The 26,776-nt window shown below is 40.9% G+C and overlaps 1 protein-coding gene across 1 annotated transcript in view; it reads left to right on the top strand.

Moving 5' to 3' along the window:
• Positions 1-26,776, top strand: part of LOC115821844 (carcinoembryonic antigen-related cell adhesion molecule 5-like) — a 52,704-nt gene that overhangs the window by 20,074 nt on the left and 5,854 nt on the right. The window contains exons 3-7 of the mRNA XM_030785631.1: positions 4,566-4,844; positions 5,264-5,530; positions 9,694-9,969; positions 10,079-10,333; positions 10,470-10,599. Of these exons, the coding sequence (XP_030641491.1) occupies positions 4,566-4,844; positions 5,264-5,530; positions 9,694-9,969; positions 10,079-10,333; positions 10,470-10,599 (1,207 nt within the window). The remainder of the gene's footprint in view (positions 1-4,565; positions 4,845-5,263; positions 5,531-9,693; positions 9,970-10,078; positions 10,334-10,469; positions 10,600-26,776) is intronic.

Raw genomic sequence — 26,776 nt, 5'->3', positions numbered from 1 at the left:
AGAGAAGATACTTACCTAGGCCGCACAGTGTTCCTGCTGACCAGCAATGATAACAAGTTAGCTCCATCTATCGAAGACCTCACTTTCATGGCAATAATGGAACAGGGTCTCAAGAAAGATGACAGTAATAGCTGGGTGGCTCCTCTGCCCTTCAGACTGCCAAGACGCCGCCTTCCTGACAACAGGCTGCAGGCTCACAACCGCTTTTCTTCTCTCAAACTTAGACTTGAGAGGAAACCAGAGATGAGTCAACATTTTTTCTCATTCATGGGAAAAATATTTGAGAATGGCCATGCGGAGGTTGCCCCTCCCCTGCAAGAAAATGAGGAACGATGGTATCTACCTACCTTTGGAGTGTACCATCCAAAGAAACCTGGAAACATCCGCGTCGTATTTGATTCTAGTGCCCAGTACGACGGGGTGTCTCTTAATGACGTTCTCTTAACGGGACCTGACCTCAACAACTCTCTCCTGGGAGTCCTCATTAGATTCCGCAAAGAAGCCATCGCTGTGACAGCAGATATTAAACAGATGTTCCATTGCTTCCTTGTGAGGGAACAAGATCGGAACTTCTTACGCTTCTTTTGGTTCCGAAATAACGACCCTACCCAAGACGTCAGCGAGTATCGCATGACCGTACATGTCTTCGGGAACAGTCCCAGTCCAGCAGTTGCCATCCACTGCCTCAGGCAGTCTGTAGGGGAGGGAGAGCCCCACTATGACCCCGAGGTGAAGCAGTTCGTTGACCGCGATTTCTACGTCGACGATGGGCTCAAGTCGCTTCCTACTGCTGAAGATGCAATCAGTCTGCTGAAGAAGACACAGGATATCCTCGCCAACTCCAACCTGAGGCTGCACAAAATTGCCTCCAACAACAAAAAGGTTATGGAGGCCTTTCCGCCCCAAGATCGTGCCAACGATCTGAAGGACTTGGATCTAGGTTCAGACACTCCTCCAATACAACGCAGTCTGGGCCTTAATTGGGACCTGGAGTCCGACACCTTCACCTTCAAGGTTGATAATGAAGAGAAGCCCTTCACACGCCGAGGGGTACTGTCAGTGGTGAACAGCGTGTGTGACCCACTAGGATTTGTGGCTCCTGTCACCATTCAAGGCAAGCACATCCTAAGAGAGCTTACACAAGAGAAAGGTGACTGGGATTCTCCATTGCCAGAAGAGATGGAAGACCAGTGGACATCTTGGCGAGCCTCCCTTAAGGACCTTAGTGACCTACACATTCTCCGGCCCTACACCAAGGTTTCTCCCTCCACAGCCTGTAGGAGAGAATTATGTGTCTTCTCGGATGCATCAACAAAGGCTATAGCTGCAGTTGCTTACCTGAGGGTGGTCGATCGAAGTGGAAATTTCCATACAGGCTTTGTCATGGGTAAGGCAAAACTGGCTCCTCAGCCTGAACACACAGTCCCAAGACTTGAACTCTGTGCCGCCGTACTAGCTGTAGAATTGGCGGACCTTATTTCATCTGAGCTTGATATGCAAATTGATGCTACGACCTTCTATACAGATAGTAAAGTGGTACTGGGTTACATATATAATGAGACAAGGCGCTTCTATGTCTACGTGAGCAATCGTGTCATACGTCTAAGAAGATCGTCTCATCCAAAGCAATGGAAGTATGTATCCACAGACCAAAACCCTGCAGACTATGCCACAAGGTCTGTCGTTGCTGCCCACCTCTCAGACACCACTTGGTTCAGTGGGCCTTCCTTCCTAAGTCAACCTGGTCAAGAATCCCGAAGACTTGACACCTTTGAGCTGGTCAATCCAAGTGAGGATGTGGAAGTTCGCCCCCAGATCTCCACACTTAATACATGGGCTACTGTCAAAGAACTCGGATCTCAGCGTTTTTCCAAGTTTTCCTCATGGCAGTCTTTGAATCGCGCCATTGCCCATCTTCGTCATATTGCGCACAGCTACCATAACAACTCAGGAAGAGGGAGCAGTGCCTGCAGGAGATGGCACCTGTGTCAAGAAGCATATACAGCAGAGCAGCTCAGTCAGTCCAAATGTACCATTATCCAGGCTGTGCAGGAGGAGGCATACGCTGAAGAGCTGGCCTACATAAGAAAGAATGAAAAGATTCCTCAGAATAGTCCTCTCATAACCTTGGACCCCTTTATTGATGCCAACAACCTCCTTAGAGTTGGGGGTCGCATAAAGGAAGGAAATCTTGAGGCAGAAGAGAAGAACCCCCTCATAATTCCTGGTAAACACCACATCGCAACTCTGCTGGTTAGACATTACCATGAACAAACACTGCACCAGGGACGCCTCTTTACAGAGGGCGCCATCCGCGCGGCAGGCTATTGGATAGTAGGTGTAAAGAGACGTGTGAGCAACATCATCCACCACTGTGTCGCCTGTCGTAAACTTCGTGGCACCCCTCAAACACAGAAGATGGCGGATTTGCCAGCTGATCGCCTGTCCATGGAGCCTCCATTCACCAACGTGGGACTGGACGTGTTTGGACCCTGGAGTGTTGTGGCACGCCGGACGAGAGGGGGTGTAGCCCACAGTAAGAGATGGGCTGTGATATTTACCTGTATGACCGTGAGAGCAGTCCACATTGAAGTTATCGAATCTCTAGATACCTCAAACTTCATTAATGCTCTCAGACGTTTCCTTGCCATACGAGGTCCTGTGAAACAAATTCGTTCAGACAGAGGTACCAACTTCGTCAGTGCGTCTGCCGAACTCAAGATCCCATCCAACATTGACCGCATTTCTGTTGAGAGGTACCTCGCAGAACACGGCTGTTCTTGGGTCTTCAATCCTCCCCATGCTTCTCACATGGGCGGTTCATGGGAGAGGATGATAGGAATAGCGAGAAGAATCCTTGACTCAATGTTTCTTCAGCTTGAACCCTCAAAGCTAACACATGACATACTTACCACGCTGATGGCGGAAGTGGCAGCCATTATTAATGCTAGGCCCCTCATCCCAGTCTCCACAGACCCGTGCGACCCTGTTATACTTACTCCCGCTACTCTCCTGACTCAGAAAGTGAGTATTCCCTCAGCTCCCCCTGACAGCTCTGTAGGCAGAGACCTTTTCAAACAGCAGTGGCGTCAAGTCCAACATCTCGCCCAAACCTTCTGGAGCAGATGGAGGAAACAGTACCTCTCATCACTGCAGCCAAGAAGGAAGTGGCAGACCAGTCAACCCAATATGGAACCTGGAAGCATTGTACTCATGAAGGATCAGCAGCTTAAACGAAATGAATGGCCCCTGGGAATTGTTACCCAAGTCTTCCCCAGTAAAGATGACAAAGTGCGTAAAGTGGAAATAAGGGTCTCCAGGAAAGAAGGGACTAAACTGCTTCTGAGACCTTTGTCAGAAATCATTCTTCTCCTTGCTCCCAAACAGGACAGGTTGTAACCCGCTAGTTTACTGTTGATGTTGTTAGTTAAGAGTGGCATTCAACAATGCCAGGCGGGGAGTGTGCTGTTACAGTTGTAACAAGGTCTCTTTTTTTGTCTCTTTAGCACCTCCTAGTGGTGTAGTTTGGTAACACTTAGAAATAAATGCATAGTGATGTCACAGGAAGTCAGATCCAGGAAGTAAGGATGACGAGGAAGTTTGTTCAATCACTACAGTGTGACATGTTGATGAATGTTCTGACAGATCCACTCATATCTGCTCTCATCCTCCATCTTTCGTGGCATTGTCTGTATGTATATTGTTTATGTCATACTTACCTATGCATTTTTGTTCATATTTTTTAACACTTGTGAAGTTTGTGTAATGTTGCAGCAGATAACTAGCAAATGTACCAAGTGATTAGCGAAAGTTCTTCAGACCATTAATATTGAGTTTCATCTTTATTGTAGTTTCACACTTTCTACATTAATAAACCTGTGGACGACAAAACAGCTGTCTTCAGAGTGTTAATGGAAGAAAGGTGTTGACACTTGCTGTCAGTTCCCCTTCTCATGCGCTCAAAGAGGGAAAGACAGTACATTCATAGTGACTGATGTATTGATGGATCAGGTTTGATCAGAGATGTTCATAGTGACTGATGTATGACTGATGGGTCAGGTTTGATCAGAGATGTTGATAGTGACTGATGTATTACTGATGGATCAGGTTTGATCAGAGATTTGATCATTGGTGAACTGTTGTGTTAAAAGCATGAAAGGCTTTGATTTAAACAGCACAATGAAACTGCATTAAGACACTGTCAATGTCCCAGGAAACACTCAGAGATGCACTTTTTACACAATCTCAGAACAATACAATACATAAAACACAAATCATATGGGAAACCTACTACAAGACAGATTATGTGTGCATGAATATTTTTTTGGATTCTGTATGGTCCACATTAGGACTAGATGTACATTAGCAAATTTACCAGTGTTTAGTATCCTCTAACTGTCTTTACATTGTTCTTCACTGGACCAACACAGAGATAATTTAGAATTGTAAACTGGTGAACTGTGTATTGTGTACTGTGTATAAGTTTTATACAAAGGTCGAATTATTAGAGTCCTGTCTGCTCATACAGTGTCTGTTTTATGTTATTTTATGTTTTTAACCCCCAGAGCGAGTCTCTAGTGTAACTGTATCAGTCAATGACACAGACCTGGTGGAGTTCAACAGCTCTGTCACTCTCACATGCTCCGCCTCTGGCTCCTCCCCCTCATTCCGCTGGCTGATTGACAGCTCTGAGGTCACGGCCAGTGGGCGTGTCCAGCTCAGTGACGGAAACCGAACTCTCACCATTTCCAGTGTGACCCGATCTGACAGGGGACCTTACACATGTGAAGTGTTTAACCCTGTCAGTAAACAGACGAGTCAGTCAATAACCCTCAGCATTAACTGTGAGTGAATGACTCTGTTCTCCTCCACACTCACACTCATATGGATCAGTCACTGTCACTGATCAGTTTCCTCATGTTTGATTGGTTTACTGAATGTGACTCTGCTCTATATGAAAGTCACACAGTCTGTGGCTGTGAGTCTCCACCACTGTAAACCTGTGTTAACAGTGTTATGAGGTATTAGGAATCCGACCGATGCACTGATTGTAAGTCGCTTTGGCTAAAAGCGTCTGCCAAATGCTAAATTGTAAATTGTGTCATTACTGAGTGACTCTTTAATCATTACTGATCCACACACACACACACACACACACACACACACACACACACTCATACACGTTTGTCCCAGTGTGACAGAGTCACTGCTGACTGTCCTGTGTGTGCTGTAATGTTTTTTTAAATGGACTATTTTATTACAGATGGCCCAGATAAACCAGCAGTCACTGTGACCCCTCAGAACCCAGTCTACAGTTCAGGTTCTGACCTCACACTCACCTGCTCAGCTGAGTCCAGACCCAATGCCCAGTTTCAGTGGGCACTGAACGGAGCTCTGCTGGGCAGAGAGGGTTCAGAACTCAAACTGGACAACATTCAGACCAGTCAGAGTGGCAGCTACACCTGCTGGGCCCATAACACCAGAACCCAGAGATACAGCACATCTGGTCCCATTAACATCACTGTACTGGGTGAGTCACTGGTCCCATTATGATCACTGTACTGGGTGTGACACTGGTCTGTTACCATCACTGTACTGGGTGAGTCACTGGTCCAATTATGATCAATGTACTGGGTGAGTCACTGGTCCCATAAACATCACTGCACTGGGTGAGTCAATTTACAATTACAATTTACAATTTGGTATTTAGCAGACGCTTTTAGCCAAAGCAACTTACAACAAGTGCATCACAGGTCCCATTATGATCACTGTACTGGGTGAAGTACTGGTCTATTACCATCCATGTATTGGGTGTTTCAGTGGATCACTGGTCCATTATATCACTCTGCTGGGTTTGGCATTGCTCTGTCACCATCACTGAAGTAAGAGAAGATACAGAGGAGAGCGACTGGCACAGACTGTGTAAATAGATACTATATGACTCAATACACTGATATTACAGTGCTGTTCAACACACAGTTTGCTCAAACCTGAAACGATGAATAAATCTAACTCAAGTGGCACCATAACCGACATCCGTTCTTCATTAAGAGTGGTCAGGTATGGTCCTAACAACGTAGGAATAAAACAGTTGATTAAATTAATATGCACAATATTTTGACACAGTAAAGTAAAATGTGAATCTTTTGAACTGAGGACTAAATTTTGAACAAACCGAATGAGTTTTGTTTACTGTTAGGACACACATTTTGTGGCCTTTTGTTTGAGTTTGTAACTATTGTCTGTCTAGTGGGAGTAAGACTTTAAGTATAACCTCTGAGTAGCCTCCTGTTCACTGTCGTTTTGTCTGTAATAGAGTGGAACTCCAAAAAAATAAAACTGAAAAACTGAGCCTGTACGAAACAGCACCTTGGTATTTCCTCCAAATGTTTTCTGGTGTCCTGCTTCAAACATCACACACCATCTTACTCATGCTCCTGAAACATTCAGTTAAGTCTCTGTGTTTGCCCACACACACTGTGAACAGTGAGCAGTGAATTTGTCTCTGCATTTAACCCATCCAACACACCAGTAGTGAACACACACCAGACGCGGGAGCAGTGGGCAGCATTCCTTGGTGAGCGCCTGGGGAGCATTGGGGTTAAGTGCCTTGCTCAAGGGCACACAGCCGTGGATGTTGGGCCTGGGAATCGAACCGGCAACCAATCACAAGCCCGGTTCTCTAACCTTTAGACCACAGCTGCCCAGTATGACTATGAAGATTTAAAAAAGGACTGGCCGTGCTTAGAACACAACAGAAAAGAACATAGAATATCTTTACTGTCACTGCATCAGTACAACCAGATTGAGTTTACAGCTTCTCTGCTCGATGCTACAGAAAAGACAAGAAAAGGTAAAAAAGAAAAAGATGAAACTGCGATGAATAGTAATAAACAGGACATTAACTCAGTTATGTAATAATAAGTCATAACAGTGTGTTACAGTAGAAACAGTGTATTACAGTAGAAACAGTGACTGGCAGTAATAAACAGGACATTAACTCAGTTATGTAATAATAAGTCATAACAGTGTGTTACAGTAGAAACAGTGTATTACAGTAGAAACAGTGACTGGCAGTAATAAACATTAACATTAACTCAGTTATGTAATAATAAGTCATAACAGTGTGAACAGTATAAACAGTGTATTACAGTAGAAACAGTGACTGGCAGTAATAAACAGGACATTAACTCAGTTATGTAATAATAAGTCATAACAGTGTGAACAGTATAAACAGTGTATTACGGTAGAAACAGTGACTGGCAGTAATAAACAGGACATTAACTCAGTTATGTAATAATAAGTCATAACAGTGTGTTACAGTAGAAACAGTGTATTACAGTAGAAACAGTGACTGGCAGTAATAAACATTAACATTAACTCAGTTATGTAATAATAAGTCATAACAGTGTGTTACAGTAGAAACAGTGTATTACAGTAGAAACAGTGACTAGCAGTAATAAACTATACATTAACTCAGTTATGTAATAATAAGTCATAACAGTGTATTACAGTATAAACAGTGTATTACAGTAGAAACAGTGACTGGCAGTAATAAACAGGACATTAACTCAGTTATGTAATAATAAGTCATAACAGTGTATTACAGTAGAAACAGTGACTGGCAGTAATAAACAGGACATTAACTCAGTTATGTAATAATAAGTCATAACAGTGTATTACAGTAGAAACAGTGACTGGCAGTATAGCGGTGCAAACATGAAAAAGCTCAAATGTGCAAAACAGTACAGAGATGTTCATACAGAGTCTTCATAAAACCTCATGTGGGTGACAGTATTAATCCCTGTGCACTGAGGTTATTCATTACAGCAGCTGTTACTGTGTTGTGGATACAGATATTGAAGACAATATCCAGACAGTAACACAGAGTGGATGAAGGAGTAGAGCCCTGAGTACCGTGTAGTTTATTTGTGCAGTAGGTGGATGTATTTGAGGTCAGATGTGAGTCAGTTTACCATTATAAAGACACAGGGACAGCAGAAAGTCAATGCATCTGTGCAGATACTGCCAAGTCTGTTAAAAACACCACTGAGAGATCAGTACAGACATCAACCTCAGACTGTAAAAGACAACAGACAAACCTCTCCCTCAGTACTGTCTGAGAGATCAGTACAGACATCACCCTCAGACTGTAAAAGACAACAGACAAACCTCTCCCTCAGTACTGTCTGAGAGATCAGTACAGACATCACCCTCAGACTGTAAAAGACAACAGACAAACCTCTCCCTCAGTACTGTCTGAGAGATCAATACAGACATCACCCTCAGACTGTAAAAGACAACAGACAAACCTCTCCCTCAGTACTGTCTGAGAGATCAGTACAGACATCAACCTCAGACTGTAAAAGACAACAGACAAACCTCTCCCTCAGTACTGTCTGAGAGATCAGTACAGACATCACCCTCAGACTGTAAAAGACAACAGACAAACCTCTCCCTCAGTACTGTCTCAGAGATCAGTACAGACATCAACCTCAGACTGTAAAAGACAACAGACAAACCTCTCCCTCAGTACTGTCTGAGAGATCAATACAGACATCACCCTCAGACTGTAAAAGACAACAGACAAACCTCTCCCTCAGTACTGTCTGAGAGATCAGTACAGACATCAACCTCAGACTGTAAAAGACAACAGACAAACCTCTCCCTCAGTACTGTCTGAGAGATCAGTACAGACATCAACCTCAGACTGTAAAAGACAACAGACAAACCTCTCCCTCAGTACTGTCTGAGAGATCAATACAGACATCACCCTCAGACTGTAAAAGACAACAGACAAACCTCTCCCTCAGTACTGTCTGAGAGATCAGTACAGACATCACCCTCAGACTGTAAAAGACAACAGACAAACCTCTCCCTCAGTACTGTCTGAGAGATCAGTACAGACATCACCCTCAGACTGTAAAAGACAACAGACAAACCTCTCCCTCAGTACTGTCTGAGAGATCAATACAGACATCACCCTCAGACTGTAAAAGACAACAGACAAACCTCTCCCTCAGTACTGTCTGAGAGATCAGTACAGACATCAACCTCAGACTGTAAAAGACAACAGACAAACCTCTCCCTCAGTACTGTCTGAGAGATCAGTACAGACATCACCCTCAGACTGTAAAAGACAACAGACAAACCTCTCCCTCAGTACTGTCTGAGAGATCAGTACAGACATCACCCTCAGACTGTAAAAGACAACAGACAAACCTCTCCCTCAGTACTGTCTGAGAGATCAGTACAGACATCACCCTCAGACTGTAAAAGACAACAGACAAACCTCTCACTCAGTACTGTCTGAGAGATCAATACAGACATCACCCTCAGACTGTAAAAGACAACAGACAAACCTCTCACTCAGTACTGTCTCATACTCCAGTAGTCCAACTTAACTGGCTCAACACACAAATTTAGAAGGAAACTTTAAAGATAAGTTACTTCATGTTGCTGATACATATGTTCCATGTCCCAGAAAAAATATATAAAACTAAAACTATTTTTACATTGCTGTGTTCAAAGCTGTAACTTTATATGACTGTGACTCATCTCTACAGGTTTCCCATGTTCCCTCATTCTTTTGGTGACATTTAAAAAATTCAAGTTTAATATCTACTTTTTTAAACATATTGTACTGAAAAATACAAAATTGTAGCATGTATTAACTTCTTCTCTCTCCAACAGAGAGAATATCTGGAGTTTCCCTCACTGGTCCAGCACAACCCCTAATAGAAAATCAAAGTTCTGCTAATTTAACCTGTGAGGGAACTGGCTCCATCATCACTATAGAATGGATGAAGGATGGTCAGCCTCTGTCTCCTAGCAACAGCATCATCTTCTCTGCTGATCTGAGATCAGTGTCCATCAGTCCAGTGAGGAGATCAGACAGTGGAGAATACCAGTGTAGACTCAGTAACCCTGTCAGCTCTGACACTGCAACCTACACAATGACTGTCAACTGTGAGTGTCACACACATTCACTTTACTGATGATAATTCACCAACACAGAGACAATAGAAATAAACAGAATTACAGATTAACACCATCCCATGATGCCTCTGTGTTTCAGATGGACCAGAGAACGTTTCCATCAGTGGACAGAATGAGGTGGAGGTGGGGTCAAAGGTGAGTCTGACGTGCTCTGCTGAATCCACACCTCCTGCCTCCTTCATCTGGATGTTGAATGAAAGAGAAACAGGAGAAACTACAGCCTCATATTCCATAGAGAAGATTGACTCCACACACAGTGGGAATTACACCTGCACAGCCTGGAACAGTGTCACCTCACTCAACACAACAGTTCACCATCATTCAACAGTTAAAGGTAAAGTTTCACTGTGAGTTTATAAATACACAGCTCTATAAATGTACTGTTTTATGATCAGTGATGTGTGATATCTGGTTGTGTGTGTGTGTGTGTGTGTGTGTGTGTGTGTGTGTGTGTGTGTGTGTGTGTGCAGATGAGGGGTCTCTCAGTGGAGGAGGAGGGGGTCTCTCTGGAGGAGCCATTGCTGGAATCATTATTGGGGTGATCGTCGGAACAGGAGGTGTCGCTGGTCTGCTGTTTTACTTAACAAAAGCTAAAACGAGGTAAGTCCTCTGTTATAATCTGTTAAATCTGTTTTCAGTAATTGTGTTATTTTGTGAAGAAAATGTAGTCTATCCTATGAAATATCATGGGACCCAAGTTTTTATGAGTTGAATAATGAAAAAGGTTTATTTTGTCTCCGGTGACGGTCTGAGCAGGATGTAATACACTATTTACCACATTATAGTTGGCAGCTGTATCCTGATCCACTCCTCACTACAGCGACTGGAAGATCAGGGTCCAGTCAGTGTCGTCTTGGCCTTGATTCTATGTTTAATCGGGTTGAAATTGGACCTCTATGCTCTGGTGTTTTCTTGAACTTGACGGCATGTGTGATCTGGATTGTGAGATGAGGATTAGGTGATAAATTATGCAGAGCTTTATGGTAATTAGATGTTGTTTGTGTAAAATTTGAGATAATCTGTTGTTTGTGTAGAATTTGAGGAGATGTGTAGCCATTGTGGGGAGTGTTTAGAGGTCTGTTTTTGTTCAGAATATGTAGGGGATTGTTGTTGTTGTTGTTGTAATTGTTTAGAATGTCTGGATGTGTGTTGCTGTTGTTTTTCTGAAAGTGTAGGGGTTCAAGCACTAATATTTCAGTGTTATCTGAGTTCAGAGAGGAAGTTGCTGGCCACCCAGACATTAATGTCCTTAATACAGCCAGCTATGCACAGAGTGAAACTGACTGATTGTGTTCACACAGACACAAACTGACAGACAGTTCTGACTGTGTGAATAAGAGGACAGTTTTACTGTCTGTAGTGACATCATAAAGATCTCATCAGAGCATAAGATGAATAACTGTGTTTGTTTATGAAATAGAAATGACTGTGTGTGTGTGTGTGTGTGTGCGTGTGTGTCTGTGTCTTTATATGAAATACTAATGACTGTGTTTTTGTTTTTCTCCTTGTTTAGGAGGGATCATAGAGGAAAAGGTCAGTTGTCTCTGTGTTTGTCACTGACATCATACTGATACTGATATTGATAAAGTTATAGGTCTAAATATATTACCATTAATTTGGATTAATTTAATTTAATGTAAATTAATTTAATTAATTTACAGAACTAAATTCTTATAGTAAAAACTAGAGTCTGGTAGTAATGAAATGAAATGAATGAAATTAAGGTTTTAAACTGTAATCACTAAATATCAACCTGTAAAGCTGAGAACACAGTGAGCGTATGGAATGTTTTCTGTTTGTTGTGATTGCTGTTGCTGGTGATGTCTATTTGCATATGCATGTGTGTGTGTGTGTGTGTGTGTGTGTGTGTGTGTGTGTGTGTGTGCTTGGGCATGTCTGCGTGCGTGTGTATGTGTGTATGTGTGTACACGTGTGTGTTTGTGTGTGTACGTGTATGTGTGCCTGTGCGTGCGCATGTGTGTGTGTGTGTGTGTGTGTGTGTGTGTATGTGCATCCCAGAGTCACAGAATCATCTTTATGAGGATCCTGACCAACAGCCCAGTGGAACTGAGAGAGTGAGTGAATCTCTTCCTTTGTTTTACTGTGTTAAACTGAGAGAGTAAGTGAATCTCTTCCTGTGTTTGACTGTGTTAAACTGAGACTGAGTGAATGTCTTCCTGTGTTTGACTGTGTTAAACTGAGAGAGTGAGTGAATCTCTTCCTGTGTTTGACTGTGTTAAACTGAGAAAATGAGTGAATCTCTTCCTGTGTTTGACTGTGTTAAACTGAGAGAGTGAGTGAATCTCTTCCTGTGTTTGACTGTGTTTGACTGAGAGAGTGAGTGAATCTCTTCCTGTGTTTGACTGTGTGAAACTGAGAGAGTGAATGGATCTCTTCCTGTGTTTGACTGTGTTTGACTGAGAGAGTGAGAGAATCTCTTCCTGTGTTTGACTGTGTTAAACTGAGAGAGTGAGTGAATCTCTCCCTGTGTTTGACTGTGCTAAACTGAGAGAGTGAGTGAATCTCTTCCTGTGTTTGACTGTGTTTGACTGAGAGAGTGAGTGAATCTCTTCCTGTGTTTGACTGTGTTAAACTGAGACAGTGAGTGAATCTCTTCCTGTGTTTGACTGTGTTAAACTGAGACAGTGAGTGAATCTCTTCCTGTATTTGACCGTGTTAAACTGAGAGAGTCAGTGAATCTCTCCCTGTGTTTGACTGTGTTAAACTGAGAGAGTGAGTGGATCTCTTCCTGTGTTTGACTGTGTTTGACTGAGAGAGTGAGTGAATCTCTTCCTGTGTTTGACTGTGTTAAACTGAGAGAGTGAGTGAATCTCTTCCTGTGTTTGACTGTGTTAAACTGAGAGAGTGAGTGAATCTCTTCCTGTGTTTGACTGTGCTAAACTGAGAGAGTGAGTGGATCTCTTCCTGTGTTTGACTGTGTTTGACTGAGAGAGTGAGTGAATCTCTTCCTGTGTTTGACTGTGTTTGACTGAGAGAGTGAGTGAATCTCTTCCTGTGTTTGACTGTGTTAAACTGAGACAGTGAGTGAATCTCGTCCTGTGTTTGACTGTGTTAAACTGAGACAGTGAGTGAATCTCTTCCTGTGTTTGACTGTGTTATACTGAGACAGTGAGTGAATCTCGTCCTGTGTTTGACTGTGTTAAAATGAGACAGTGAGTGAATCTCTTCCTGTGTTTGACTGTGTTAAACTGAGAGAGTGGGTGAATCTGAGTTAAACTGAGTTGTGTCCTTTCTAGTGACTGATAAAACAGTGAGTTTTAGTCTCATTACAGAGACCAGAGGTTTGTCACATGACTCAGAGAATAAAGCCCAGACAACACTGGTTGTGAGCTCTGTATTGTGTTATAGTCTCCATCTCTTCATTTTAATCCATCTGTTAGACTGGGCCATATGAGGAGAAAGGTTTGTCTGTGCTGGGAATGATTTCCATTTTATTTGAAGTGCCTTCCAACAACAAACAGTAGACCTACCATATAATGTAAAGTACTGAGAGGGTCACTGTAGATGACTGATGACTGATGACTGTGTAGTCAGTTAATGTTTGTAAGAAAGATGCCAAGTTTGTGTTAAATAGGTGAGAACACTGCTTTGAATAAATGACTGTACATTTACAGTAGAATAGTTCACAGTGAAGGCTTGGCAAGGCAAATGTATTTATACAGCACAATTCAAACCCAAGGGCCATTCAAAGTGCCTCACACCAGGAGGAAAAATAAAACAAATGCAGTTACATTAAACAAATACAGTTACATTCAACAAATACAGTTACATTAAACAAATACAGTTACATTCAAGGATAGAGGAAGAAACAACGAGAATAATTATAAACTAAAAAAGAAACAGATAGATATTTAGCTAGATATTTATAATGTTGAAAAATTGTTAAAATGGTGAGTACAGATTAAAAAGAGGTAAGAAAATTAAGAAAATTAAAAGTAAATAAATAAAATATGTAAAGTAAAATAAAAATAATAAAAATAATAAGAAGTGAGAAAAAAGGATAATGACAAAGCAAGTCAAGACCGATAAAATTTAACATCGACAATAGATGGAACTGCTATGTTAAGATAAATTGCAGAGATAAAACACAAGCATCAGATTAATTGTAGGCACAAGAAAATAGAAATGTTTTTAGGCTAGATTTAAAGGTGTTAATTGTCAGAGCACTTCTGAGGTTTTCTGGGAGATGGTGTAAAAGCTAAAAGCTGCTTCTCTGTGTTTTGTTTGTGGGGTAGGTTTTACTAGCAGACCCATGCCTGTGGACATAAGGGATCAACAGGGATATATTTTGTAATTAGGTCAGATTTATACTTAGGGCCTGAGCCACTTAGAGCTTGATATGTGATAAGAAGCACTTTAAAATCAATTCTGTATTGGACGGGAAGCCAGTGTAGCGATTTCAGAGCAGGGGTTATGTGCTGCGATTTCTTAGGTCTGGTTAAAATTCTTGCAGCCGCATTTTGCACGAGTTGTAATTGTTTAATGGTCTTTTCAGGAAGTCTGGTTAGGAGACCATTACAGTAATCTAGTCTGCTGGAGATAAAAGCATGAATTAGTTTTTCCAGATCTTGCTGGGACAGCAGGCATTTGATTCTGGCGATATAGTTGAGATGATAAAAGCTGCTTTGTTGATTGCTCTAGTATGGCTTGTGAAGGTAAGATCTGAATCTAATAAAACACCTAAGGTTTTAAGTTCTTAGTATTTAGGGCCCTAGCTTCAAAATGAGTGGCTATTTCAGAGTGTTTCTCTTTGCTGCCAAATAAAATGACTTCTGGTTTTTCTTTGTTTGATTGGAGAAAATTCTGACACATCCTGTTGTTTATTTGTTCCAGGTTACAGATTGGGTCTCTTGGGCAGTGTAGTCATCAGGTGAAAAGGCCAGGTGTATTTGTGTATCATCTGCATAGCTGTGATATGAGATGCCGTAACTCCACAAGATTTCTGCAAGTGGGAGCATTTGCAAGTTAAATAAAAGCGGCCCTAGTATAGACCCTTAGGGGATTCCACAAAACAAAGATACTTGGTCAGGCTGATATTTGTCGATTTTGACACAGTAGCTCAGTTTCTCCAGGTATGATCTGAGCTTTGAGGACTATCAGGTCCCTAAATAACTAACACTAACATTACTATTAACACACTGGTCAGGTCCTGAAATAACTAACACTAACATTACTGTAAACACACTGGTCAGGTCCTGAAATAACTAACACTAACATTACTGTAAACACACTGGTCAGGTCCCTAAATAACTAACACTAACATTACTGTAAACACACTGGTCAGGTCCTGAAATAACTAACACTAACATTACTGTTAACACACTGGTCTGGTCCTGAAATAACTAACACTAACATTACTGTTAACACACTGGTCAGGTCCTGAAATAACTAACACTAACATTACTGTTAACACACTGGTCAGGTCCTGAAATAACTAACACTAACATTACTGTTAACACATTGGTCAGGTCCTGAAATAACTAATACTAACATTACTGTAAACACACTGGTCAGGTCCTGAAATAACTAACACTAACATTACTGTTAACACACTGGTCAGGTCCCTAAATAACTAACACTAACATTACTGTAAACACACTGGTCAGGTCCTGAAATAACTAACACTAACATTACTGTAAACACACTAGTCAGGTCCCTAAATAACTAACACTAACATTACTGTAAACACACTAGTCAGGTCCCTAAATAACTAACACTAACATTACTGTAAACACACTGGTCAGGTCCTGAAATAACTAACACTAACATTACTGTTAACGCACTGGTCAGGTCCCTACATAACTAACACTAATATTACTGTAAACACACTAGTCAGGTCCCTAAATAACTAACACTAACATTACTGTTAACACACTGGTCAGGTCCTGAAATAACTAACACTAACATTACTGTTAACACACTGGTCAGGTCCCTAAATAACTAACACTAACATTACTGTTAACACACTGGTCAGGTCCCTAAATAACTAACACTAACATTACTGTAAACACACTGGTCAGATCCCTAAATAACTAACACTAACATTACTGTTAACACACTGGTCAGGTCCCTAAATAACTAACACTAACATTACTGTAAACACACTGGTCAGGTCCCTAAATAACTAACACTAACATTACTGTTAACACACTGGTCAGGTCCCTAAATAACTAATACTAACATTACTGTAAACACACTGGTCAGGTCCTGAAATAACTAACACTAACATTACTGTTAACACACTGGTCAGGTCCTGAAATAACTAACACTAACATTACTGTTAACACACTGGTCAGGTCCCTAAATAACTAACACTAACATTACTGTTAACACACTGGTCAGGTCCCTAAATAACTAACACTAACATTACTGTAAACACACTGGTCAGGTCCCTAAATAACTAACACTAACATTACTGTAAACACACTGGTCAGGTCCTGAAATAACTAACACTAACATTACTGTTAACACACTGGTCAGGTCCCTAAATAACTAACACTAACATTACTGTTAACACACTGGTCAGGTCCCTACATAACTAACACTAACATTACTGTAAACACACTGGTCAGGTCCCTAAATAACTAACACTAACATTACTGTAAACACACTGGTCAGGTCCTGAAATAACTAACACTAACATTACTGTTAACACACTGGTCAGGTCCCTAAATAACTAACACTAACATTACTGTAAACACACTGGTCAGGTCCTGAAATAACTAACACTAACATTACTGTTAACACACTGGTCAGGTCCTGAAATAACTAACACTAACATTACTGTTAACACACTGGTCAGGTCCTGAAATAACTGACACTAACATTACTGTAAACACACTGGTCAGGTCCCTAAATAGCTAATACTAATAGTTATTTAGGATAGTTTCTAAAACACATAACAGATAGTTCTGCCCCAGTTTCTAGTCTGTTTAAAAGTATTTTGTGATCTACTATGTCAAATGCGGCACTGAGGTCTAGTAGTATGAGAACTGTTATTTTCCCTGCATTGGAGTTTTCATGTATGTCATTCAGAACTTTTATAAGTGCAGTCTCTGTACTGTTGTCAGGAGCAGGAGGGGATTTGAACCCTGGTGTTTAGATTCAAGGTGAAACACTCAACTAATTGAGTTATCCTCATTTAATGAAAACCAAAAAGCAGAGCCCGGCACAAGAAGACAGTTAAAAGGTTTAATAAAGTGAAAAGTCAACAAAACTGAGAAACAGTTATTACAATCCAAAAAAGGCATAAAAATCAAAAGAAATCCCAGGAGATACAAAAATCAGAGGAGACAAAAGCAGTTCTCAAAAGGGCACAAAAAAAACAAGCCAAAGGTTCACAGAGGGAGTCAGAGGTTTAACTCTCGTGTGATTCAAATGGCAAAGACTGAACAAAGGCAGACACAGTAAGGGCAACTTAAATACACAGATCAAACAAGACACAGGTGAAGCACATAGACTAAATGAGTAACAATAGCACCATCTGGTGGCCAAACAACTGTGTAGGAGTCCCGAACCTGACAACTATGCCGGGAGTGGAAACCTGAATGAAACCCATCAAAGGGGCTGTTTTTATTCAAGAAAGTTAAAAACTACCTTTTTGAGTGATTTTGCTGATAAAAGGAAGATTTGAGACGGGTCTGTAGTTTTTAAGTATCGAGGGAGCAAGTGGCCTCACTATTTTTAGTGAGTCAGGGAAGGCCCATAAGTGAACAGTTGACTGTCTGCACTAAATCAGTTGCAATAAAGCTAAAAATGCTTTTGAAGAAGTTAGCTGGTAGAGGGTCAAGGCAGCTGGTTGATGGTTTGAGGTGCCAAACTATTTCCTCTAGTATTTTTAGATCTATGTTGTCAAATCGTGAAAATGGAACCATGTTTTTTCTCAGTTAAAGTAATGGTTTTGTTAATCTGTCATCTGGCTGCAAGTTTGCAATACAGGATCTAATACATTCAATTTTATCATTGAAGAAATGTGCAAATTTGTTACTTTAATTTATGTTGGGGAGTTCAGGTTCAGTTTGTGTAGGGGGTTAATTATTCTGTCGACCATGTTGAAAAGAGTGCGTGCATTGTTAAAGTTTGCATTAATAATGTAATGTGTGATAATGTGTGTAATAATGTAATAATGTGTGATTCCCTAGCCTTACTTAGTTCAGTGTTGAAAGTTAAAAGTGTTTGTTTAAAGATGTCATATTGGATACAGAGTTTGGTTTTTCACCATTTTCTTTCAGCTTTCCTGCACTCTTTTTTTAAGGGATGTTATCGTGGTGGTGTTTCTCCAAGGTGTTTTTTGTTTACTAGAATTCCTCTTTGTTTTTAGTGGTGCAACAACATCCATAAATTCAGGATTTTGGAGTGAAAGTGTTCGAGCATTACATCAACAGTATCTGCACTTATAGATGGGGATTTGGCTATGGCATCTATAAACTGAGTGATGGTATTTTCAGTGATGTATGTTTTGTATTTTTTTTTTTAAACTAATCTAGCTTGGATATCTGGGGCGATCAAAATCTCAAAAACACAGTAATGGTCGTAGAGTGCTATGTCCACACCTGTAACATCAGAAATGTTGATACCTTTTGTAATCACCAAGTCTAGAATGTGCCCTTGTCTGTGGGTGGGCTCTTTTACTTGTTCTGTGAGCTCAAATGTATCAATTAGGGCAGAGAGTTCATTTGTGCTACTGTCCTTTGAATTATCTAGGTGTATGTTAGAATCTCCAGTTATGATAAGACAGGCATAATCAATGGCAATAACTGAATGTAGTTGTAAAAACTTGTTAATAAAATTAGCACAGTGTTTTGGGAGTCTGTAGATGGTTAAAAAGAGGATTTTAACAGTGCCTTTCAATATAAAATAGATGTATTCAAAAGATGTGAAGCTACCAGAATCTCTTTACTCTGGAGTCTATCTTTAAATAGCACTGCGACTCCACTTCCTTTTTTACCGACTCTACGTGTATTAAGAAAACTGAGATTTTGCAGGGCTGTCTCATTAAGTATAATCGCACTGTTGCCTTCTGTTAACCAAGTTTCAATAGGAGACACAATGTCCAGTTTGTGTGAAGTTATAGCATCATTAATTAAAAAGGACTTGCTGGACAGAGATCTAATGTTGAGTAGCACCAGTGTTGACGTGGTATAGGAAATCCCCGGGGGTGTGTTTGAGATTGACATGGTATAGGTAGCAGATTGGAGTGGTTTATGGTCCGCGTTGACGATAGTCTTTTTCTTCTGCTACTGATCAAAACTGTAACGGAGTCTGAGACAGACTGTACGTGATCAGGCCTGCAGGGGGCGCTGGCGTGATTTTCACTTGACTTGGCAGGTGAAGAGGACGTCTCAGCAGCGGAAACTACCACAGTTTCTGAGACGTGTGTGAGTCACACAGTGGAGGCTGAGGGAGCCTTGTAGAAAATGTCTGATGAGAGAAAGTTTGACCCAAGAGGGTTTGGGTGCAGCCCGTCCTCCCAGAAATGAGCATGGCACCCCCCAAAAAGATTAAAATTACCAATAAAACTGAAGGGGATACGGGTGCATTGTGACTCTAGCCACAAATGGAGGCCGAGTAGTCTGCTGAACGATTCTTTCCCGAGTCTAAGAGTGGGAATCGGACCGGAGATAAAACTGTATTAACCACAGTCAGCCAGCAAGTAAAAGAGAGACTGGTAAAATGTCATTTCAACATTTCTGATTCTCTCCGTGGGATGTCAGTTGTCCCAACATGTATTATCATTTTTGTAACTGATGGATGATGATCCAGTAAGTTGAGTAGTGCAAGTATAATGTCACATACCTTAGCGCCAGGGAAAGATCAAACCTTAAGATCAAACCCTGATGATCTTGACTGAGGATATTGGTAATCAGGATAAGAGGCTCAGATAATGAGTGAGAGAGTGGATTCATGTAGACAGCTGAAGCAGCAGAGGATTCAAGCCCAGGTCACTTGCATTCATTCCACAGTCAGCAAAAACACACTCCAGATCCACTGTGCATGTGCTCACGTTGTGAGTTGTTCTGAAGTATGGAAGCTAGTGAGTGAGTGTGCTCGGATGGCTAGGGCTGAACGATTCATATATTTCAAATAGAAATCGTGAGTTGAGACAACGCGATGAGCAAACTGCAGAGGACCACGTTTTAGGAGGTACATTATGCTGCGCATCTGACCCAATGAAGGATCAGACAGAACATAATCCAGATCCTGATATTTTTCACTCCTGTTTTTCTCTCTTCTCTCTCTCTCTCTCCAGCAGGTTAAAGACTCCACCAGTCCAGTCTACATGAACACTGTAAGGATTTAACTCAAATACAAACACATCAAAAGCCTTACATTTAAATGTAAAGTTCTGTGTGAACTGGTTGAAATCTGAAGGTTAAGGTAACGGATATTACATGGTGTTGATAACAGCGTTAACAGTGAGTGAATATTAAGGTAACTGATATTCACAGTGTTGATAACAGCGTTAACAGTGAGTGAATGTTAAGGTAACTGACATTACATAGTGTTGATAACAGTGTTTACAGTGAGTGAATGTTCTGTTAGAGACAGATGATGGAGAACATGATCAGGACCCCTGGTAACCCTCTGCCCTGTTCTCTGATCAGCAGATAATTTCATCACCTTCCAGTTTTCAGCACTTCACACAAGACAAAGTCCCCACACATGAGGAATCTCCATATGCCACAAAGAGGGCGCACAGAGGGAAGACCGAAGGTGCTGCTGATGGGTCCCCTCTGCGGCGGAGCAGGTGAGGAGTTGCCTGGATCGGACACCGGAGCGGGCACAGGAACGGAGCAGACTCTTCAAACAGCCTCGACGTCGGCTAGAGGGCTGAGCTGGGTCGGGGAAAGGGCCTCGGGAACAGGACAGGGCGTCAGCATGGGAGCCGACCAGGACAGGGCGTCAGCATGGGAGCCGACCAGGACAGGGCGTCAGCATGGGAGCCGACCAGGACAGGGCGTCAGCATGGGAGCCGACCTGGGCAGGGCGTCAGCATGGGAGCTGACCTGGGCAGGGCGTCAGCATGGGAGCTGACCTGGGCCGGGAAAGCGGCCTCGGGAACAGGGCAGGTCAGCGCACCCTCCATGGTGCGCCGGGCAGCGCATTCCTCGCGCTGGGCAGCGCACCCTCCATGGAGCCTTCGGAGTCACTGCTTGAAGAGGGGGATTCAGGGTGGCAGAGACAGGAGACCCAGGAGCGGACACAGCCCTAGAGATGGTTGGGCCCAGCACCACAGTCCATGTGGTGCCTGGGTCTAGGGCTGGGAGAAGATCAAAATACAAGTGCAAACTAATAACAAAAGCCAATAACAAAAAGGTGCAGCATGACAGTGTGCACAAAACACAAACAACGATAGACCATGGACAAGGAAAACACTAGGACTTAAATAGAGGGAGAACTAAACAGGGCAACACAGGATTGGTAGAAATTAACAAGGTTAATAATTAGACAAACAGGAACAGGTGAGGGGCGGAGACAGACACAGCAAGAGCACAAAGACATAGCAAACTAAAGTCCAAAATGGCGGTGCAGGTTGTGACAACATTACAGACAACAGGAATAAATACTGCACATTATAGACAACAGGGATAAATACTACACATTACAGACAACAGGAATAAATACTACACATTATAGGCAACAACATAAATACTATACATTACAGAAAACAGGATTAAATACTGCACATTACAGACAACAGGAATAAATACTGCACATTATAGACAACAGGAATAAATACTGCACATTATAGACAACAGGAATAAATACTGCACATTACAGACAACAGGAATAAATACTACACATTATAGGCAACAACATAAATACTATACATTACAGAAAACAGGATTAAATACTACACATTATAGACAATAGGAATAAATACTATACATTACAGACAACAGGGATAAATACTACACATTACAGACAACAGGAATAAACACTACACATTACAGACAACAGGGATAAATACTACACATGACAGACAACAGGGATAAACACTACACACTACAGACAACAAAATAAATACAATACATTACAGACAACAAAATAAATACTATACATTACAGACAACAGGAATAAACACTACACATTACAGACAACAGGAATAAACACTACACATTACAGGCAACAAAATAAATACTACACATTACAGACAACAGGAATAAATACTACACATTACAGACAGCAAAATAAATACTATACATTACAGACAATAGGAATAAACACTACACATTACAGACAACAGAACTACACATTACAGACAACAGGGATAAACACTACACATTACAAACAGGAATAAACACTACACATTACAGACAACAAAATCAATACAATAGACTACAGACAACAAAATAAATACTATATATTACAGATAATAGTAACATATTAATCTGTTTTATTTGTGTATAAAATAATACAAATACTACACATTACAGACAGCAGTAACCTATTAACCTGTTTTATATTTGTTTATAAGACAAAGTAAACACTACACATTACAGACAATACCAACATATTAGACTGATTAATATTTGTTTATAAAATAAATAGTACACATTACAGAGAACAGTAACATATTAAACTGTTTAATATTCGTTTCTTGAATCATTTCTGTCCATGTCACTTCCTCCTGTGGATCACACTGTTTACAACCAACCATAACTCCATAGTGGTGTGCGTCTGTGTGCGTGTGTGTGTGTGTGCGTGTGCATGTGCGTGTGTGTGTGCGTGTGTGTGCGTGCGTGTGCATGTGTGTGTGTGTGTGTGTGTGTGCGTTTATGTGTGTGTGTGTGTGTGCGTTTATGTGTGTGTGTGTGTGTGTGTGTTTGAGAGAGGGAGCGTGAGAGAGATAATGAGTCATTTTGATAGTAGTGAATTTGAAGAAAAGATCATAAATTATAAGTCACTGATCAGTAATAATTACTGAATAACCCTGGGAGTGAAACTGCTCTGTGACTGTCTCACAAAAACACACAGATCATTCAGCTCACTGAGAAATCAAAACCCTCATCATCAAGTCAATAAAAAAGATTCTTTATCTCCAACAGAGGTGGGAAGTAACGAAGTACAAATACTTTGTTACTGAACTTAAGTACCTGTCCTTTATCTGGGCACTTATGTTTTCTGACAACTTTTTACTTTTACCCCCTACATCTTAACACAAATATCTGCACTTTCTACTCCTTACATTTATACTTTTACCCCCTACATCTTAACACAAATATCTGCACTTTCTACTCCTTACATTTTTACTTTTACCCCCTACATCTTAACACAAATATCTGCACTTTCTACTCCTTACATTTATACTTTTACCCCCTACATCTTAACACAAATATCTGCACTTTCTCCTCTTTACATTTCAAAACAGACTCGTTACTTTAGTTTTAACGCATTTGAGGAGAATCATCAATTATTTTGATTTTGCATCATCACGCGCCCTGTCTTCATTGCATATGGAGATTCCTCATGTGTGGGGACTTTGTCTTGTGTGAAGTGTTGAACACTGGATGGTGATGAAGTTATCTGCTGATCAGAGAACAGGGCAGAGGGTTACCAGGGGTCCTGACCATGTTCTCCTCCATCTGTCTTTAACAGCACATTGACTCACTGTAAACACTGTTATCAACACTATGTAATGTCAGTTACCTTAACATTCACTCACTGTAAACACTGTTATCAACACTATGTAATGTTACCTTACCCCTCAGATTTAAACCAGTTCACACAGAACTTTACATTTAAATGTAAACATAAAAGAGCTAACAAGACAAAACAGACAAGAAGGGGACTCGACCTGAAGTGTGTTGATCATGTTGATGTCGTAATGTTTTGAGTTCTGTTGCTGACATTAAAAACTGATTTGCACATTGGAGCAAAGTTCATGTTCATTATTTTCAGTATATTGTTTTTTATTTTATCTGAGGTTAGAATGGTTATATAGTCTTTGAATTATATTAATATGACATGAGATTCAGTTAAGTTTGCACAGAAACATCTGGTAGAAATGTCCTTCAAAAGGCTACTTTTAGCTTTTATAATTTGAGTACCTTTCAGAGCCTGTGCTTTTTCACTTTTACTTGAGTAAAGAAGTTGAATCAGAACTTGTACATGTCCTTTTTATACAGGTATCTGTATCTTCTACTTGAGTTCACATTTCAGATTGTAATGTGTAGTGTTCATCCCCGTTGTCTGTAATGTTTAGTGTTTATTCCTGTTGTCTGTAATGTGTAGTATTTATTCCTGTTGTCTGTAATGTGTAGTGTTTATCCCTGTTGTCTGTATCGGTAGTGTTTATCACTGTTGTCTGTAATGTGTAGTATTTATCCCTGTTGTCTGTAATGTGCAGTATTTATCCCTGTTGTCTGTAATGTGTAGTATTTATCCCTGCTGTCTGTAATGTGCAGTATTTATTCCTGTTGTCTGTAATGTGTAGTATTTATTTTGCTGTTTGTAATGTGTAGTATTTATTGCTGTTGAAGGACTGCAGAGAAAATCACTCAACAAATGTTTCGAACGGTTCACTATAAAAATGTCACAATTATAATACTCAATCTAAAATGGAGTGTATAAATTAGGAGTTTGTCAACTCCTAATGCATGTGCGTGTGTGTGTGTGCGCGTGTGTGTGCGCGCGTGTGTTTGTGTGTGTGTGTTTGAGAGAGAGAGAGATCATGAGTCATTTTGATAGGAATGAATTTGAAGATAAGATCATAAATCATAAGTCATAAGTCACTGATCAGTAATAATTAATGAATAATATGGGAGTGAAACTGCTCTTTGACTGTCATACACTCACACACACATACACACGCACAGACACACACACACACACACACAAACACACACACACATACACATGTACAGACACACCCACACACACACACACATACACATGTACAGACACACACACACACACACGCACAGACACACACACATATACACATGCACAGACACACACACACACACACGCACACACACACAGACACACACACACACACGCACACACACACAGACACACACACATATACACATGCACAGACACAAACACACACACAGATCATCCAGCTCGCTGAGAAATTCTTAATCTCCAACAGAGGTGGGAACTAAGTACAGATACTTTGTTACTGTGCTTAAGTAGAGATTTCAGGTACCTGTCCTTTACCTGGGCACTTATTTTTTTTACTTTTTACTTTTACCCCCTACACTTTAACACAAATATCTGCACTTTCTACTCCTTACATTTTCAAAACAGACTCGTTACTTTAGTTTTAACGCGTTTGAGGGGAATTATCGATTATTTTGATTTTATATCATTGCACACCTTCCCAACATCAAGATCGATTTCAACCTAAATTGATGGGACAATAACACATAGAAAAGACAATCCCTTGGTGTATCCATCGGTGCATATCACGCACGACAGACATAACAAGACAAAAACAACATAAAACATTTCGTCACTGGACGAAACAGACGTGAAAGGGGACTCGACCTGAAGTGTGTTGATCATGTTGATCGTAATGTTTCGAGATTTGCTGGTGACATTGAAAACTGATTTGCACATTGGAGTGAAGTTCATGTTCATTATTTTCAGTATAGTGTTTTTTATTTTATCTGAGGTTAGAATGGTTATATAATCTTTGAATTATATTAATATGACATGAGGTTCAGTTAGGTTTGCACAGAACCAGACAGTAGAAATGTCCTTCAAAGGGCTACTTTTAGCTTTTCTACTTTGAGTACCTTTCAGAGCCTGTACTTTTCCACTTTTACTTGAGTAAAGAAGTTGAATCAGTGCTTGTCCTTGTCTTTTTTTATACGAGTATCTGTATCTTCTACTTGAGTAAAGAATGTGTGTACTTTTGCCACCTCTGATCTCCAACAACATTTAAAATCACACAATACACACACAGAGACTGAGAGACAGAAATGTTCTCCTCTTTCATATTTAAAACACTAAACATAAAGTCCAGGCTCCGTGGCCAGGTCCTGTATGACATAGTCCTACACCGTTACTGTGTGGGGAAACTTAAAGGCGCTTTAATTCTCATCGTAAGTCAGTGAAGATCAGAGGGAACTCACTGAGAACTCTCATACAGAGTGGGGGAAAGTGTTAACTTCAGTAAGTGTTAACTACACTAATGTGAATTCTGTAACTGCAGATGTAACTTAAATACACTGATATTCTCACTGTAAAGCAGGAAGTCACTGAGGGCTCTCTCACAGGCCAGTTACAGCTGTTAAAATTAAAGTTTATGTAACAGCTGCATTCTCCTAGACCATAAATCCATTCATATCTCAACAACTTACTGGATTCTGCCGTCACAAAGGTCACACCAGTTAAGGAGGTTTATATAGTGCGTGCCCAGCCACAGGAGTGAGTGAGAGACAGTGAGAGTGTGTGAGAGACAGTGAGAGTGAGTGAGAGACAGTGAGAGTGAGTGAGAGACAGTGAGAGTGAGTGAGAGACAGTCAGAGTGAGTGAGAGACAGTCAGAGTGAGTGAGAGACAGAGTGTGTGAGAAACAGTGAGAGTGAGTGAGAGACAGTCAGAGTGAGTGAGAGACAGTCAGAGTGAGTGAGAGACAGTCAGAGTGAGTGAGAGACAATCAGAGTGAATGAGAGACAGTGACAGTGTGTGAGGGACTGTAGAAATAAACATCATTTAGGAAGAAACAGAAAAAGGATCCATGGAGAAAACTATCCTGATCTGTCTGAGTTTGATCTTCACCACAGGTAATGCTCTTCTTCATT

The sequence above is a fragment of the Chanos chanos genome, chromosome 9 (genome assembly GCF_902362185.1).
Source record: "Chanos chanos chromosome 9, fChaCha1.1, whole genome shotgun sequence".
In the NCBI taxonomy this organism is placed as follows: Eukaryota; Metazoa; Chordata; class Actinopteri; order Gonorynchiformes; family Chanidae; genus Chanos; species Chanos chanos.
Note: the sequence above shows the minus strand (reverse complement) of the source record. Positions and strands in the feature narration are given on the sequence as shown.